Source organism: Natrix helvetica, assembly GCF_964273705.1.
Source record: "Natrix helvetica genome assembly, contig: HAP1_SCAFFOLD_250, whole genome shotgun sequence".
Classification (NCBI taxonomy): domain Eukaryota; kingdom Metazoa; phylum Chordata; class Lepidosauria; order Squamata; family Natricidae; genus Natrix; species Natrix helvetica.
The window spans coordinates 39222-52500 of NW_028113527.1; the positions used below are offsets into that span (position 1 = coordinate 39222).

The following is a 13279-nucleotide window of genomic DNA, read 5'->3' on the forward strand; positions in this document are numbered from 1 at the left end:
CGACCGTCTTTTCTTGAACTCCGGGGGGCTCCCAATCAAAATATCCCCTGGACATTCTGGGTGCTAGTCCTGCCTTAGGCATGAGAGCCAGCCGAGAGACTTTGGGCCAATCACCCGGAGATGGAGAGTTCTAGTCCCACTATAGCCATGAAAGCCAACTGTCTGAGCCAATCACCAGGAGACTGTGAGTTCTAGTCCCTCCTTCAGCACGAGAGCCAGCTGGGTGATTCCACATCTGGCCCAGTTCTTCTCTTTCAATCCAAGACATGCCACAGGGTTGTTGTGGTTGTGTGAAAAGGAAGAAAGAGGATAATGTGCTGCCTTGAGTGTAATGAATGTGGCATGACCATAGATAAAGAAACTGTTAGATCGGGGCAACGAGAGAACAGACTACGGACACGGAGTGACTTATCAGCTCTTTATTAATAGTAGTAGTGATCCAGCTTGCTCTGTGGTCGGAGGGTTCCCCTTTTATAGGGATCGGGTACGCCCCTCGACCATTCAGAACGATACCTGTTTCCCGCTGTAGCAGCGGACCAGAGAGGAGACTTGCCTCGATATATGCTAATATCTAACACCCCTCCCCTCCTAGACGGAACGTTGCGGTAGGTAACATAGTCTTTTAGGTATGTTGGGGGTTGCCTTACTCGGGAGGAGCATCGTAGTTCTGGTTGGTCAGAAGTGGTTGCAGGATCGGATGCTTTTCCTGTTCCACGTTCTGAAGGTTTCATGCCCTCGTAGCTGGGGCGTTCCGGAGTCTGCTCGGTTGCGTTGTCTGGGGGTTGCTCTGCTTCGTGCTTGCTTTCTTGTTCCGAGCTTGGTTCGCAGGTGTCGTTGTTTTCTATGATGGGGCTCTCGCGTGGCTGACTTTCTGTAGGCAGGAAAATCTCGTCTTCGTTTCGAAGGTCTGAGTGTGCTAGGCGACCCCGAAGTTGATCAATGTGCCTTTTCCAGTTCCGCCCATCTTCCAGCTCCAGCAGATACGATCGTGGACCCGTGATGCCAATTATCTTTGCCGGCATCCACAATGTTCCCCCTGCATAGTTGTGGGCGTATACGGAATCCCCTATGCTAAAAGACCGAATTTTGCTTGTGGAGTCTGGGGGAGCTGTGGCAGAGTAATTTGGGTGAAGACGGTCCAGGTGAGACCGTAAACGGCGGCCCATGAGTAGTTCAGCGGGGCTCCTACCCGTCGTTGCGCTAGGGGTAATATGCTGAATTAAGAGGTAATGGTCAATGCGTGTTTGCCAATCACCTGGACCCATCCTAGCGAGGGCCTCTTTTGCGAATCGCACCATTCTCTCCGCCTGTCCATTTGATGCCGGATGGAATGGCGCGACGAGGGCGTGCCGAATTCCCTGACCTGCTAGATATGTCTCAAATTGCATGGCCGTGAACTGGGGCCCGTTATCGGAGACCAGGAGGTCGGGCAGGCCATGGGTGGTGAAAAGTCGCCGTAGAACCTTAATGACTGCCTCTGCCGTGGTTGAAGTCATTAGGACTACTTCTAGCCATTTTGAGTATGCATCCACAACTATAAGGAAAGTCTGACCTTGGAATGGCCCTGCGAAGTCGATGTGTATTCGCGACCAGGGTGCTTTAGGTTTCTCCCATTCTGTGGCGGGCGCTTCCGGGGGTGCTGGTCTCGATTCCTGGCATGGGTCGCAAGTGGCCACCCACTCCTCTATTTATTTGTCCATGTTTGGCCACCAAACGTAACTTCTTGCTAACGCCTTCATCCTAACAATCCCCGGATGACCCACATGTAAAGCATCTAATACATTCCTACGTAAAGCATACGGAATAACAACTCGATCCCCCCCACAATAAGCAACCTTGTAACACTGAGAGTTCGTCCCGTTTTGACCAAAACACTTTGAATTCCGGGCCCACGTTTCCCTTCGGCCACCCCCTCCAAACCCAAGTTTGAACTTGCTTTATTAAATTGTCTTTAGAGGAGAACCTTGCAACGTCGTATGAAGAAACCGGTCCAGAGTCCAAACAGTCAATGAGCAATACCGGTACTTCTGGAGTGGGGTCTGGCAGAATGTCAGGTAATGGGCAACGGCTGAGTGCGTCTGCGTGTCCGAGAGTGGAGCCCGGTCAATGAATCAATTTGTATGAGTACGCAGCCAGGAAAACAGTCCACCTGGTCATGCGTGGAGAAAGGGAGACCGGAGTGGGGCGGTTTCCCGCCAAAAGTCCCAACAGCGGTTTGTGATCCGTAATCAGTTCAAAATCGCAGCCGTAGAGGTATTCGTGGAAACGTTTTACTCCAGCTACAGCAGCTAGCGCTTCCCTGTCCATTTGGCTGTAATTCCTTTCGGCCGATGAAAGAGTCCTGGAGTAGAAGGCGATGGGTGCTTCTTTTCCGTCGGGCATCCTGTGGCTGAGGACTGCTCCAACTCCGAAGGGTGATGCGTCGCAGGTCAATACCAGCGGTAGGGTCTGGCTGTATTGGACAAGCAGTGAGTCAGTGGTGAGCAGGCGCTTTACTCCGGCGAAAGCTGCAGCTTCGGATCGTCCCCATTTCCATGGTGCGTTCCTCTGGAGTAGACGGTGTAGTGGCTCAGCAACGGTCGCCTTCTGCCTCAGAAAAACGCTGTAGAAGTTAAGTAGTCCGAGGAAGGCCTGCAACTCGTCTGATTTCGTGGTGTGGGGGCGTCCTGGATCGCCTTAATTTTCTTTGAAGTGGGGTGTATTCCCTGACCATCGATTCTATAACCCAGGAATTCTACGCTAGGCACGTTAATTTGGCATTTTTCCTTTTTGAGGCGGAGACCCTTTTCTCTGATTCTGGCCAAAACAGTTCTGACTCTTTTATTTAATTGCTCCTCGTTTGCAGCGGACACCAAGATGTCGTCAAAATAGGGGACGACTCCCGGTATCCCTTGCAAAAGTCGTTTCATGACGCTCTGGAACAATCCTGGGGCAATACTCACACCGAATTGTAGCCGGTTGCATTTGAATGCTCCTCTATGCGTCACTATAGTTTGGGCCTCCGCTGTGGCGCTATCAACTGGCAGTTGCTGGTAAGCTTGTGCCATGTCTAATTTAGCAAATACCTTTCCTGGCCCCAACGAGTGCAATAAGTGCTGTACTACAGGCACAGGATATGCGCTCTGTTGTAGCGCGACATTAATTGTGCATTTATAGTCCGCGCAGATGCGGACTGACCCGTCTGGTTTGACTGGGGTCACGATGGGTGTTTTCCAGCGCGCGTGATCCACCGGCTCAAGGATTCCTTGCTCCACTAACTTATCTATTTCCTTATCTATTTTTGGGCGGAGTGCAAAAGGCACTCGTCTCGGTTTAAGTCGGATTGGCGCCACTTTGGGGTCTAAATTGAATGATATCGGTTTACCACATACTTACCAAGACCGGGGCTGAACACATCCTCGAACTCCTTAAAAATCTGTTCAGCGCTGCTGTTTTCCACGGCGTTGATTCCGGTGACTTCTAACCCCAGGGCTTCAAACCAATCAAGCCCCAGAAGGTTTTGTAATGGCGCGCTGGCGATGGTCACGGGCAGCTGGGCTACGATGTCCTTGAAACGGATCTGGAATGTGCCTTGGCCCACGATGGGGACTTGGTTCCCCTGGTAGTCTCGTAGCAGGACGTCTGGAGCGCGTAGTTGGCTCTTTCTGAGGCTAGGGATAGCCTGTTTCATGGATGCCCATGAAATGATCGTCAGGGTTGATCCTGTGTCAACTTCTAGCTCGCAAGGTGAGCCCTCCAAGAGGACTGTGACTCTCAGCCTTTTGGGCCGCTTGGGGCAGACCTGATTTATCGTGGTGAGATACGTTCGCAACTCCTCTCTCTGGGTCAACTCTATCTCATCATCTATATCCTGAAAATACTCTCGTTGAGCGTCTTGATAGAACGCTCTCTCAGCTCTTTGCGTGTAGTCTCTCTGGGGATACGCTCGCTCAGCTCCTTGTGAGTAATCTCTCTGTGTAAACACTTGTGGAATTCTCTCTGGGCGCCCTTTTTGATTCCGCCAAGCCCCTGGGTTGGGCTTCTGTTGGCGGTACATGGGTGGCTGCCGTGAGGCAGGGACTCCGCTCCGGCACACTCGTGTGATGTGCCCAAGTTTGTTGCAGTGCGAACAAACAACGTTCCTGAACCTACAAGTAGACCTGGGGTGATTCCCTCCGCAGCTTGCGCAGGGCAGCAAACGGGATCCGGGTCTCCCCCCAGGCCTCAAGTGACTGCTCTGCATCAGGTGACTGTCCTCGAACTCGGGATCCTCGTAGTCGGGGCTTGTGTCCTCGTAGTGCACTCTGGTCTGCCTTGGTGCTGTCTGGTTTACGCTGAAACCTCGTTGTATGGTTACCGATGATTTCTCTGCTGACTCTGACGCTCTTGCTTCGTTTAGCGCTATCTGTAGGGTTAAATTCGGGTTTGCCAACAGCTTCTTTTGTAGTGAAATGTCTCTTAACCCACAGATGAGCTGCGCTAAGATGTGCTCGTCCAGATCCCTGAACTCGCAGTGAGTTGCTGCTTTACGCAGGGCTGCAACATATTGATTGATGGATTCTCCCGCCTTCTGGTTCCGCATGTTGAATTCCTTGCGGCAAACATGGCGGGAAGGTTTTGGCGCGTAATGAGTTTGTAGAGCCTGTTGCAACGCCGTCCACGATACTGCCTGTATTGGAGTAGGCGCGGTGAGGTCTCTGGCCGTGTTGAAGACTTCTTTTCCGCAGTAGCCGAGGAAGATGTTTTTCTTCCGGGTGTCGGTGATCCCCGTGTATTCGTTCGCTTTGAGAAAACACTCGAAACGAATCATGAAGGCTTCCCATTCGTCGTTCGCTGGGTCGAATGGAGCGGGGGGAGTGTGCATCGCCATCTTCTCTCGTTTGAATTTGCTGCGCTGCGGTGACCTGAGATGGCTGCCGGAATTTCTGCCGAATTCCTAAGCTGGATCAAATCCGGAGATTCTGGAGGTAGCGTTCTTCGTCCTATCTGTCTCTCGATCCCACCTTCGTCGCCAATGTTAGATCGGGGCAACGAGAGAACAGACTACGGACACGGAGTGACTTATCAGCTCTTTATTAATAGTAGTAGTGATCCAGCTTGCTCTGTGGTCGGAGGGTTCCCCTTTTATAGGGATCGGGTACGCCCCTCGACCAATCAGAACGATACCTGTTTCCCGCTGTAGCAGCGGACCAGAGAGGAGACTTGCCTCGATATATGCTAATATCTAACAGAAACCACTAGCATTTCATCCTCTCCAGGGCAATTGGAACAGGAAGCAGATCGGAATGGGAGGCATAACTGGGGGCTGGAGGTCGCCTGTTGAGCCCAGATTCTCCCCAGCAACCTCTAAGAACTGCAGTCAGGTTGTCCTGGTTCACTAAAAGGGGCGATTTGTAGCTCAGGGTTGAACTGCGGAGCCCTTGGTGCTCCCTGAACTTGGTTGGTTTTTTTATAGACATTTCTATATTTTTCCACCATCAATTGAAATCCAGATAAGCAGGGATTAACCCCAGACAAACAAGGCAGAAGTAAACAACAGATCAAGGAACTAGGCAAGAGGAAAACAACAGTCCTGCCAGCACTGACAGAGGATGGAAACCAGCCTACCTTGTTCATGGTGGCGTACTGGACGAGAATTTCGGACACGATGGTTTCGATGAAAACACCCAGGTCTTCAGCGGAGGCTCCCAGGGCTGCTTGTCCATAGCAGAGGATTAATGTTGTTCTAATCCATCTGTCAGACAGATATTGTGAATCCTGCCAGGACAAAGACGAGGGTGTCAAACTCTTTTCCAGAGCACCAGAAGACAAGACAAGAAGCCATGGATGGAAACTGATGGAGATTCTTAGTCATCCAGGTCATGGTTGTCCCAAAGGGGCTTTTTCCAAAGGCAACTGGACTTGTTTTATTCTTGAAGAGGTTTCGCTTCTCATCCAAGAAGCTTCTTCAGTTCTGCCTGAAGCTTCTTTACTTCTGACTTCCGTCAAAACAGAAGAAGCTTCCTGCATGAGAAGCGAAATGTCTTCAAGGTCAAACAAAGTCCAAGCCCTTTGAAAAAGCACCTCTGGATTTACTTGAGATGTTTGTTGGGCAACTCATGATCTTCTCTAGATTTATAAAATAGTCCTCCAGGAGATGGAGGTGGACAATTTCCAGCCCCACCTACAATCTCAGTGCTGGTCTCAGGTCTTTGAAATCTCTGACCAGACTGAAGAGAGCAGATGGCCTGGAGCATCCGTCCTTCTAAACACCTTGGACTTTCCTTCCCAGAATCCCCCAACCTTCTTCTCTACTGAGTTTTGGAGCTTGGAAACCCATCCCTGGTCTTACCTCAATGGATCCTTCCAAGAGATAAGGTCTCTTGGGCTCTGTGGTATTACCGACCTCCCCGAGGACCAGGAGAATTTCTGACAGATGATGGAATGCAGCGAGGTGGATTGTCTCCGAGATTCCCTAGGCAAAGCAATGCTTGTGAATTATGACATTTGCACATTTTCTTTTTTTTATCTTCCTATTCTTCTTCTTCCTCCTCCTCCTATTTGCAAACCCCAGGCCCTTCTAGCACTGATGAAATTACCTAACTGGGTAATAAAATGTCTGCAAGAAAGCAACCAAGCACTCCTCCAAAAACCCCACAGTTCTCCTCCTCCCATCCTTCCTCTTCCTCCTCTCCTCCCCTCCTCCTCCTCCTCTCCTATTCCCTCCTCCTCCCTTCACCTCCCCTCTGCAAAACCTGTTCCCTTCTAGAACTGATGAAATGACCTAGTTGGGTCGCAAAAGGTCTGCATTTCTTGCAACCAAGCTCAGAGAGCACCAAGGACTCCACAAAGTTGGAGGCCCCATCCCCCACAAGCAGCCCACTCCCACTCACCTCTCTGTCCGTCTCATCTGCAAATGAGAATGCCAGGAGCTTTTTGAGGTGGTCTTTTACAAGATCTTTCTGTCTGGTATTCCTCAACTTTAAGCCATAGTATTTATATAGGTTTATCTGAAGATTGGAAAAAGAGTGCGTGAGTCTGAGGGAACTCCACCCATCATCCAGGAAAAGGAAGCATAGGACAAAGGGTGATCAGAAAAGGAACAAGTGTGGTCAAGCACAGGGCCATTTCCAACTAAGCATGGCTTACTCGCCATGGCCAACTCAGCAGGGAACAAGAGTTACACTAATATCAGTGTTCCAATATCTCAGGGGTGGCCCCAAAGAAGAGGGGGTCAACCTGTTCTCCAAGGGACCAGAAGTCAGCACGAGAAGCAACAGATGGAAACTTATCAAGGAGACAACCAACCTACTAAAAACTTTTTGGTAGAAGATCTTAGTAGAAGACCTCCAAGGTCCCTTCCAACTCTCTTATTATGTTATTCTGTTAGTAATCAAGGAGAGAACCAACCTAGAACTAAGGAGGAACTTCCTAACAATGAAGACAATTAACCACTGGAACAGTTTGCCTCTAGAGGTTGTGGGTGCTTCATCACTAGAGATTTTAAAGAAGAGATTGGACAACCATTTGCCTTAAAGCATATAGGGTTTCCTTCTTGAGCAGGGGATTGGACCAGAAGACCTCTAAGGTCCCTTCCAACTCTCTTATGTTATTCTGTGACTAAGCAAGGAGTGAGCCACCCTAGAACTAAGTAGAAACTTCCTAACAGTGAGAACAATTAACCAGTAGAACAGTTTGTCTCCAGAGGTTGTGGGTGCTGCATCACTTGAGGCTTTTAAGATGAATTGGACAACCATTTGCCTGAAATGGTAAAGGGTTTTCTGCTTGAGCAGGGGGTTGGACTAGAAGATCTCCAAGGCCCCCTTCCAAGTCTGCAATTCTAATGTTCATTTGTCTGTATAATATCGAAGAAATGTGGAACATAAGCATCAAAGAAAGGATGCCAAAGGAGAGACAAAATGAAATGAAAAATGTTTAAATGATTCTTAACGTTATTGGGAAGAATGAAATTGTTAAATTAACCCCTGTCAAGTCGGCTGTGATTCGTGGGCAGTGGGGAGTTGGCCACGGCAAGTTGTCCTCTTCTGACCTTGTGTGTAAGACAACTGCCGCCTTTAAAGGGGAAAAGCTCAGCATATTTACCTTGTCTTTAGGCAACAAGTGGGAAGAGCTTTGTGGCATTGAAGGCTTCTGGCTGATGGGCTGCAGTCCACTGATTTTCCCCCTGGGCACTTTGTGGTCTGAAGGAATCTGCTTGGACAACAAAGACAACAAAACGGAAGCTGTGAGGAAGTGAAGGAGCAGAGGAAGGAAGAGGTTTTTGTGTGTTTCCAAGGGGAGGGTTGGTCTCCCTTCTGCCTCAGGATGCATTGGATCATTGAGTCGACTTTTCTAGCTGGGACAGACACGAAGCACCTAAGAAGGACCATCCGGATTGTATCAGCTGGAGCCGAGAGAGCTTTTGAGAGGAATGGAAGGAAAAGCTCTGCCACAAATGGTGAGATGAAGAGCCTGGATTTTCTTCCTCTGTCTGGAGTGGCCAGGATGCAACTGGTCTACAGCGGTTGGTAGTACTTGATTTATCACCATTTATTGTTGGGGCCTGTTCGCCACAGTAGTCGAATCAGAGGAGGAGGAGGAGGAGGAGGAGGCGGTGTGGGAGTCAGTGTCAGCATTGAGGCAACCTAGGAGCTCCGAGGGGGAAGAGGGAATGGGGCTGGCAAAGAGAGAGTGACAGGGGTGGAGCCTGGGCTGCCCATCAGCCCTCAGATGGAGACTCAACCACTCCCAGATCTGGAGGTGGCTGATGAAGAAGAGGAGGAACAACTGGGCCCAGTGCCTGACGCGTGGAAGCCCAGAAGGCAAAGGAAAGGAGAGCAGTGGAAATCTAAGGGCCGGTCCTAGGGACGGAAGAGCCACCGCTGCTAGCAAAGCCCCACCCTCGTTCTGGTGGATAAAGGGGGGGAGAGATGAAAGGTTTTCAGAGTGGAGGAGAAGAAGGGGAGGAAGGGGAGGAGGAAGGATGGAAGGGGAGAAAAGAAGAGGGAGGTGGATGATGATGAGGACTATGTGGTCCTTGATGCTCTCTGAGCTTGGTTGTTTTCTTGCAGACGTTTCATGGCCCAACTAGGGAACATCATCAGTGCTAGGAGGGAGTGAAGTTTCTCTCTGTTTATAAACAGGAGCTTGTCCCGAATAAGCAGGGAGCAAACATCACACTTACCAGCACTGATGATGTACAGAGGTTGGGTCATGAAATTTATGCAACTAAAGAACCCAGTTCAGGGAGCACCAAGGGCCCCATCTTCTTCTTCCTAGCGTATTCCCACAGGTACAGTGTCCGCTTTATGGGTCATTGAGGGCCACTTTACGCCATCACCTGCGTCGCCTGGGAGAAGGCCTGCAGCTTCCATATCTTTGTTGATGGCCTCCTGCCATCCCTGTTTTGGATGCCCACAAGGTCACCAGTCCTTGTCTTCTAGTTGGTAGGCAGCCTTGGCCACGGTGGAAGGTGCTGCTCTCGGGACGTGTCCTTATCAGCGGAGTCGGCCTTCTCTCATCTTCTCTGTAATTGGAGCCACACCAAATGTTGTCGAATGGTGTCATGTGTGATGAGGTCAGGAAGGGAGGTGCCCGATATGCAAGGGAGCCTTCGCATTTCCATGGCACGGAGAGAGCTTTTGCTCCCTCCTGTTGCTGCCCAGCATTCAGGGCCATACAGTGCAACAGGAGGATGGTTCTCTGGTAGGTCTTAGATTCAAGATGGGTTGGCATCCGTCTGTCACGTAACACATCAGTGAGTTCTCGCCAACGCATCCAGGCGGCATTCATCCTTGCTTGCGCCTTGCCATTGATGTTCCCTTTTGTTGTGGCCCGCCAGTGGAGCTGGCAGCAGAGTGGGACAGTGAGGAGGTTGGGGAGGAATATGGGCCAGTCCTGGGGACTGAGGGAAACTCACAGAAGCATCAGAGGCAGAGAGGAAGCTAGACAGCAGTGAGGCAGAGGAACAGCTGGAGCCTGTTCCCAGTGTGCGCATGCGCAGAGCTGCCAGAAGACAAGAACTACTAAGAAAGCAGGGTCGACTTGGGAGTAAAGACACACCTTGGAGGTGATTGGCTCCTCCCAGAGGAAGCAAAAGAGGAGCGAATGGGGAGGGGGCTTTTGCAGGAAACAATTCCGCCGGTCAGTCGTTTCAAGAGTGGAAAGTTCTGTTTTTGACTATAAGAGTCTCTGGGCCAAGTGTTACCTTGCCCTGTGTTTGGGAACTGATTATTTGGCAGTTCTCCGAGGGAGATAAGGTTCGTGTAGATAAATATTCCTCTGAAAGTCTGTTTGCCAAGCCTGGCTGACTCTGAATGAAAGGAATTCACAGTCTTGTCAGTAAAAGAGGTTTTGCTGGGACCAAGACTTTGCTTCATGCTTTTTAAGGAAGCCTGTGTCAGAAGACCTTTGCCTTGGAGGTGGGACCCCAGATACCCAAAAATCTCCACCTTCTTTGGATTTTCTCCATGCATTGGAAGCGTTCCAGGGCTGGTGACAGACTCTAAGGACCCCGTTGTCCTGATGTTGAGGCGGGGTCCGAAATGGTTGAGGTGATCATTCCATGGTCCTTCCATGCTCCTCCCACCAAGGGCCCCATCGTTCAACTGCTTCTCCAGAACCACCTTTGTCTACTTTGGGGGTCAATTATCTCCATGGGGCAGTCCTGGCTTCTGCAACCTCTGCACAAAGGACACAAACGCAGCTGCTTACCTGGAGAGGACGAAGATGTTCCAAGATAGTGTCCAACATTTTCCTCTCCTCCATTGAGTCCAATATTTCTTTGACGGGTCTGACTTTGAGAGACTTCTTGCTCTCCCACAAAAACCGAAACTGTTCATCGGAGAGTTCTGGGAAGGAGAGACAGGATGAGATTGAGAGACAATTGGGAGGGAGGAGCCTTCTCGAAGGGAAGAGGGGAAAGGGGTGTAGGGGAGGGCCAGGCTGAGCCTGAGGGAGGGGTCAAATGTGTCACAAGCCTCGAGTCCCTGATCTTCATGTCCTTACATAACCCTCTGGAGGAGGAACAGGCCAATCAAGATATAAAACAGCATATAAAATTAGCCATGAAATATGACGATTAATTTAGGATGACAATTTTTTTCTTAAAAGATAAGATTAAAACAGAGCTAAGAGCCAAGAGCTAAGAGGGTCTCCTCCATAACTCCCCTGCCTGATGAAGGACGGTGGCAGGATTTGGGTTTCGCACGTCTAGAGAAAAGAAGGGCAGTATGTGTGTGTTTGTGTGTGTGTGATATGAGAGCTGTCTTCCAGTATTTGAGGGGCTGCCACAAAGAGGAGGGGGTCCACATATTTTCCAAAGTGCCCGAAGGCAGGACAAGACACAATGGTTGGAAACTAATCAAAGAGAGAAGCAACCTGGAACTTCCTAACAGTGAGGACAATCAACCAGTGGGACAGCTTGCCACCAGAAGTTGTGGGTGCTTTTATCATTGGAGGCTTTTGAGAAGAGACTGGACAATCACTTGTCTGATATGGTATAGGGACTCTTGCTTGAGCAGGAGGTTGGACTAGAAGACCTTCAAGGTCCCTTCCGGCTCTGCTCTGATTGATTGATTGACGTAAATACCTGGATATAAAGATAGGATGGCATCTGGGGAGCATTTCCCCTGGTCAAGGCTGCTCCTCTGAGCCTTTTCCCTCTCGGGCCCCCTTGGCAGGGGAGGGAGCTCCTTCTGGCCATTCTTGACCTTCATTTGAGAAGTCCTTGGAGGGGTCTTGACAGTTCCTCTCTGGACCGGATCGGGCAGCCCCAGCGCTGGAAGCTGAACTTTCCTCCTGGCCTCCATTGGAGCTGGAGAAGACTTTACCAACAGAGGCAGGACTTGCATGGCTCGCTGACCGGTTGAGGAAGTGAACCGGTGGGAGCCCGAGAATTGGCCTTCCTGGTTGTCCCACCGCTGCTGGTCATTATTATTATTCATTTGTAGTTTTGCCTCTTGGCTGTCCCTCTTCAGGAAGGGGAACTTTTTCCACATGTGAGACATTCTGAAGAGTGATCGCTAGACCTGGAAGCAGATCAACAAGGGAGAAGTTTTGTAACTCTAGATTGAAAAGAGGGGTCCTTGGTGGTCCTCTCTGTCTGACTGACTGTCTATCACCTATCACAGTGATGGCGAACCTTTTTTGGCTCGCGTGCCACAAGTGGGGGGAGTGCAGGGGGGTCAAGGGTGGGCGTGCCGCACCCATAATGCAACGTGCGACCCCCCCCAGTGCGCATGCCCCATTTTTACATTTTTTTTGCCCTCCCCAGGCTCCAGGGGCTTTATAGGAGCCTGGGGAGGGCGAAAAGAGCCCCCCGCCCCCCGGAGGCTTCAGGGACCGTCCCTGAAGCCTTCGGAACACTTAAAACCACCCTCCGAGCAAACCGGAAGTGACTTCCGGGTTGCTCGGAGGGTCGTTTTAAGCGTTCTGAAGGCTTCAGGGACCGTCTGAGGCTTCCCTGATGCCTTCGGAGCGCTTAAAACGACCCTCAGAGCAACCCAGAAGTCACTTCCGGTTTGCTCGGAGGGTGGTTTTAAGCGTTCCGAAGGCTTCAGGGACGGTCCCTGAAGCCTCTGGGGGGGCAGGGGAGGCTCTTTTCGCCCTCCCCAGGCTCCTATAAAGCCTCTGGAGCCTGGGGAAGGCGAAAAATAGCTTTTAAAAAGGTGAACTCAGCTGACAGGGCAGTGCCTCGCGTGCCCTGACAAATGGCTCCACGTGCCACTTGTGGCACGCGTGCCATAGGTTCGCCATCACAGACCTATCATCTATCTATCATCATCTATCATCTATCATCTATCATCTATCATCTATCATCTATCTATCTATCATCTATCATCTATCACCTATCATCTATCATCTATCTATCTATCATCTATCTATTTATCATCTGTCATCTATCTATCTATCTATCTGTCTGTCTGTCTGTCTGTCTGTCTATCTATCTATCTTATATCTATATCTGTCTGTCTGTCCATCTATCTATATCTACATCTATCTATCTATCTATCTATCTATCTATCTATCTATCTATCTATCATCTATCTATCTATCTATCTATCTATCTATCTATCTATCTATATCTCCTATCTATCTATTTATCCCATGTTCTTCCTGGGTCAACTCAGAAAGCTCAGACCGCCCAAGGAGCTGCTTATTCTACAGAGGAATTCTTCTCCTTTGTACCTCTACAACTGTCTGGTTTGGCACCGCAACCAAACCAAAACTCCGCTAGAGAGAGAAGACGGAGAGGAAGTAACAGGCAGCAGAGAGAAAGCAGAGCTGCTTAACTCAAGGCTCCACGTTCTCCTCTCCTCCC

General features: G+C 50.1%; 1 protein-coding gene across 1 annotated transcript in view; it reads right to left on the reverse strand.

The window, feature by feature from the left end:
- The window catches only part of LOC309382352 (maestro heat-like repeat family member 5), a gene marked incomplete at both ends in the record, with an annotated part of 30096 nt that extends 18286 nt beyond the window's left edge, over nt 1-11810 (reverse strand). Inside the window, 5 exons of the mRNA XM_081971861.1 lie at nt 5587-5736; nt 6852-6968; nt 8062-8169; nt 10672-10808; nt 11549-11810. Of these exons, the coding sequence (XP_081827987.1) occupies nt 5587-5736; nt 6852-6968; nt 8062-8169; nt 10672-10808; nt 11549-11810 (774 nt within the window). The remainder of the gene's footprint in view (nt 1-5586; nt 5737-6851; nt 6969-8061; nt 8170-10671; nt 10809-11548) is intronic.
- Between the last annotated feature and the right edge of the window lie 1469 nt (nt 11811-13279).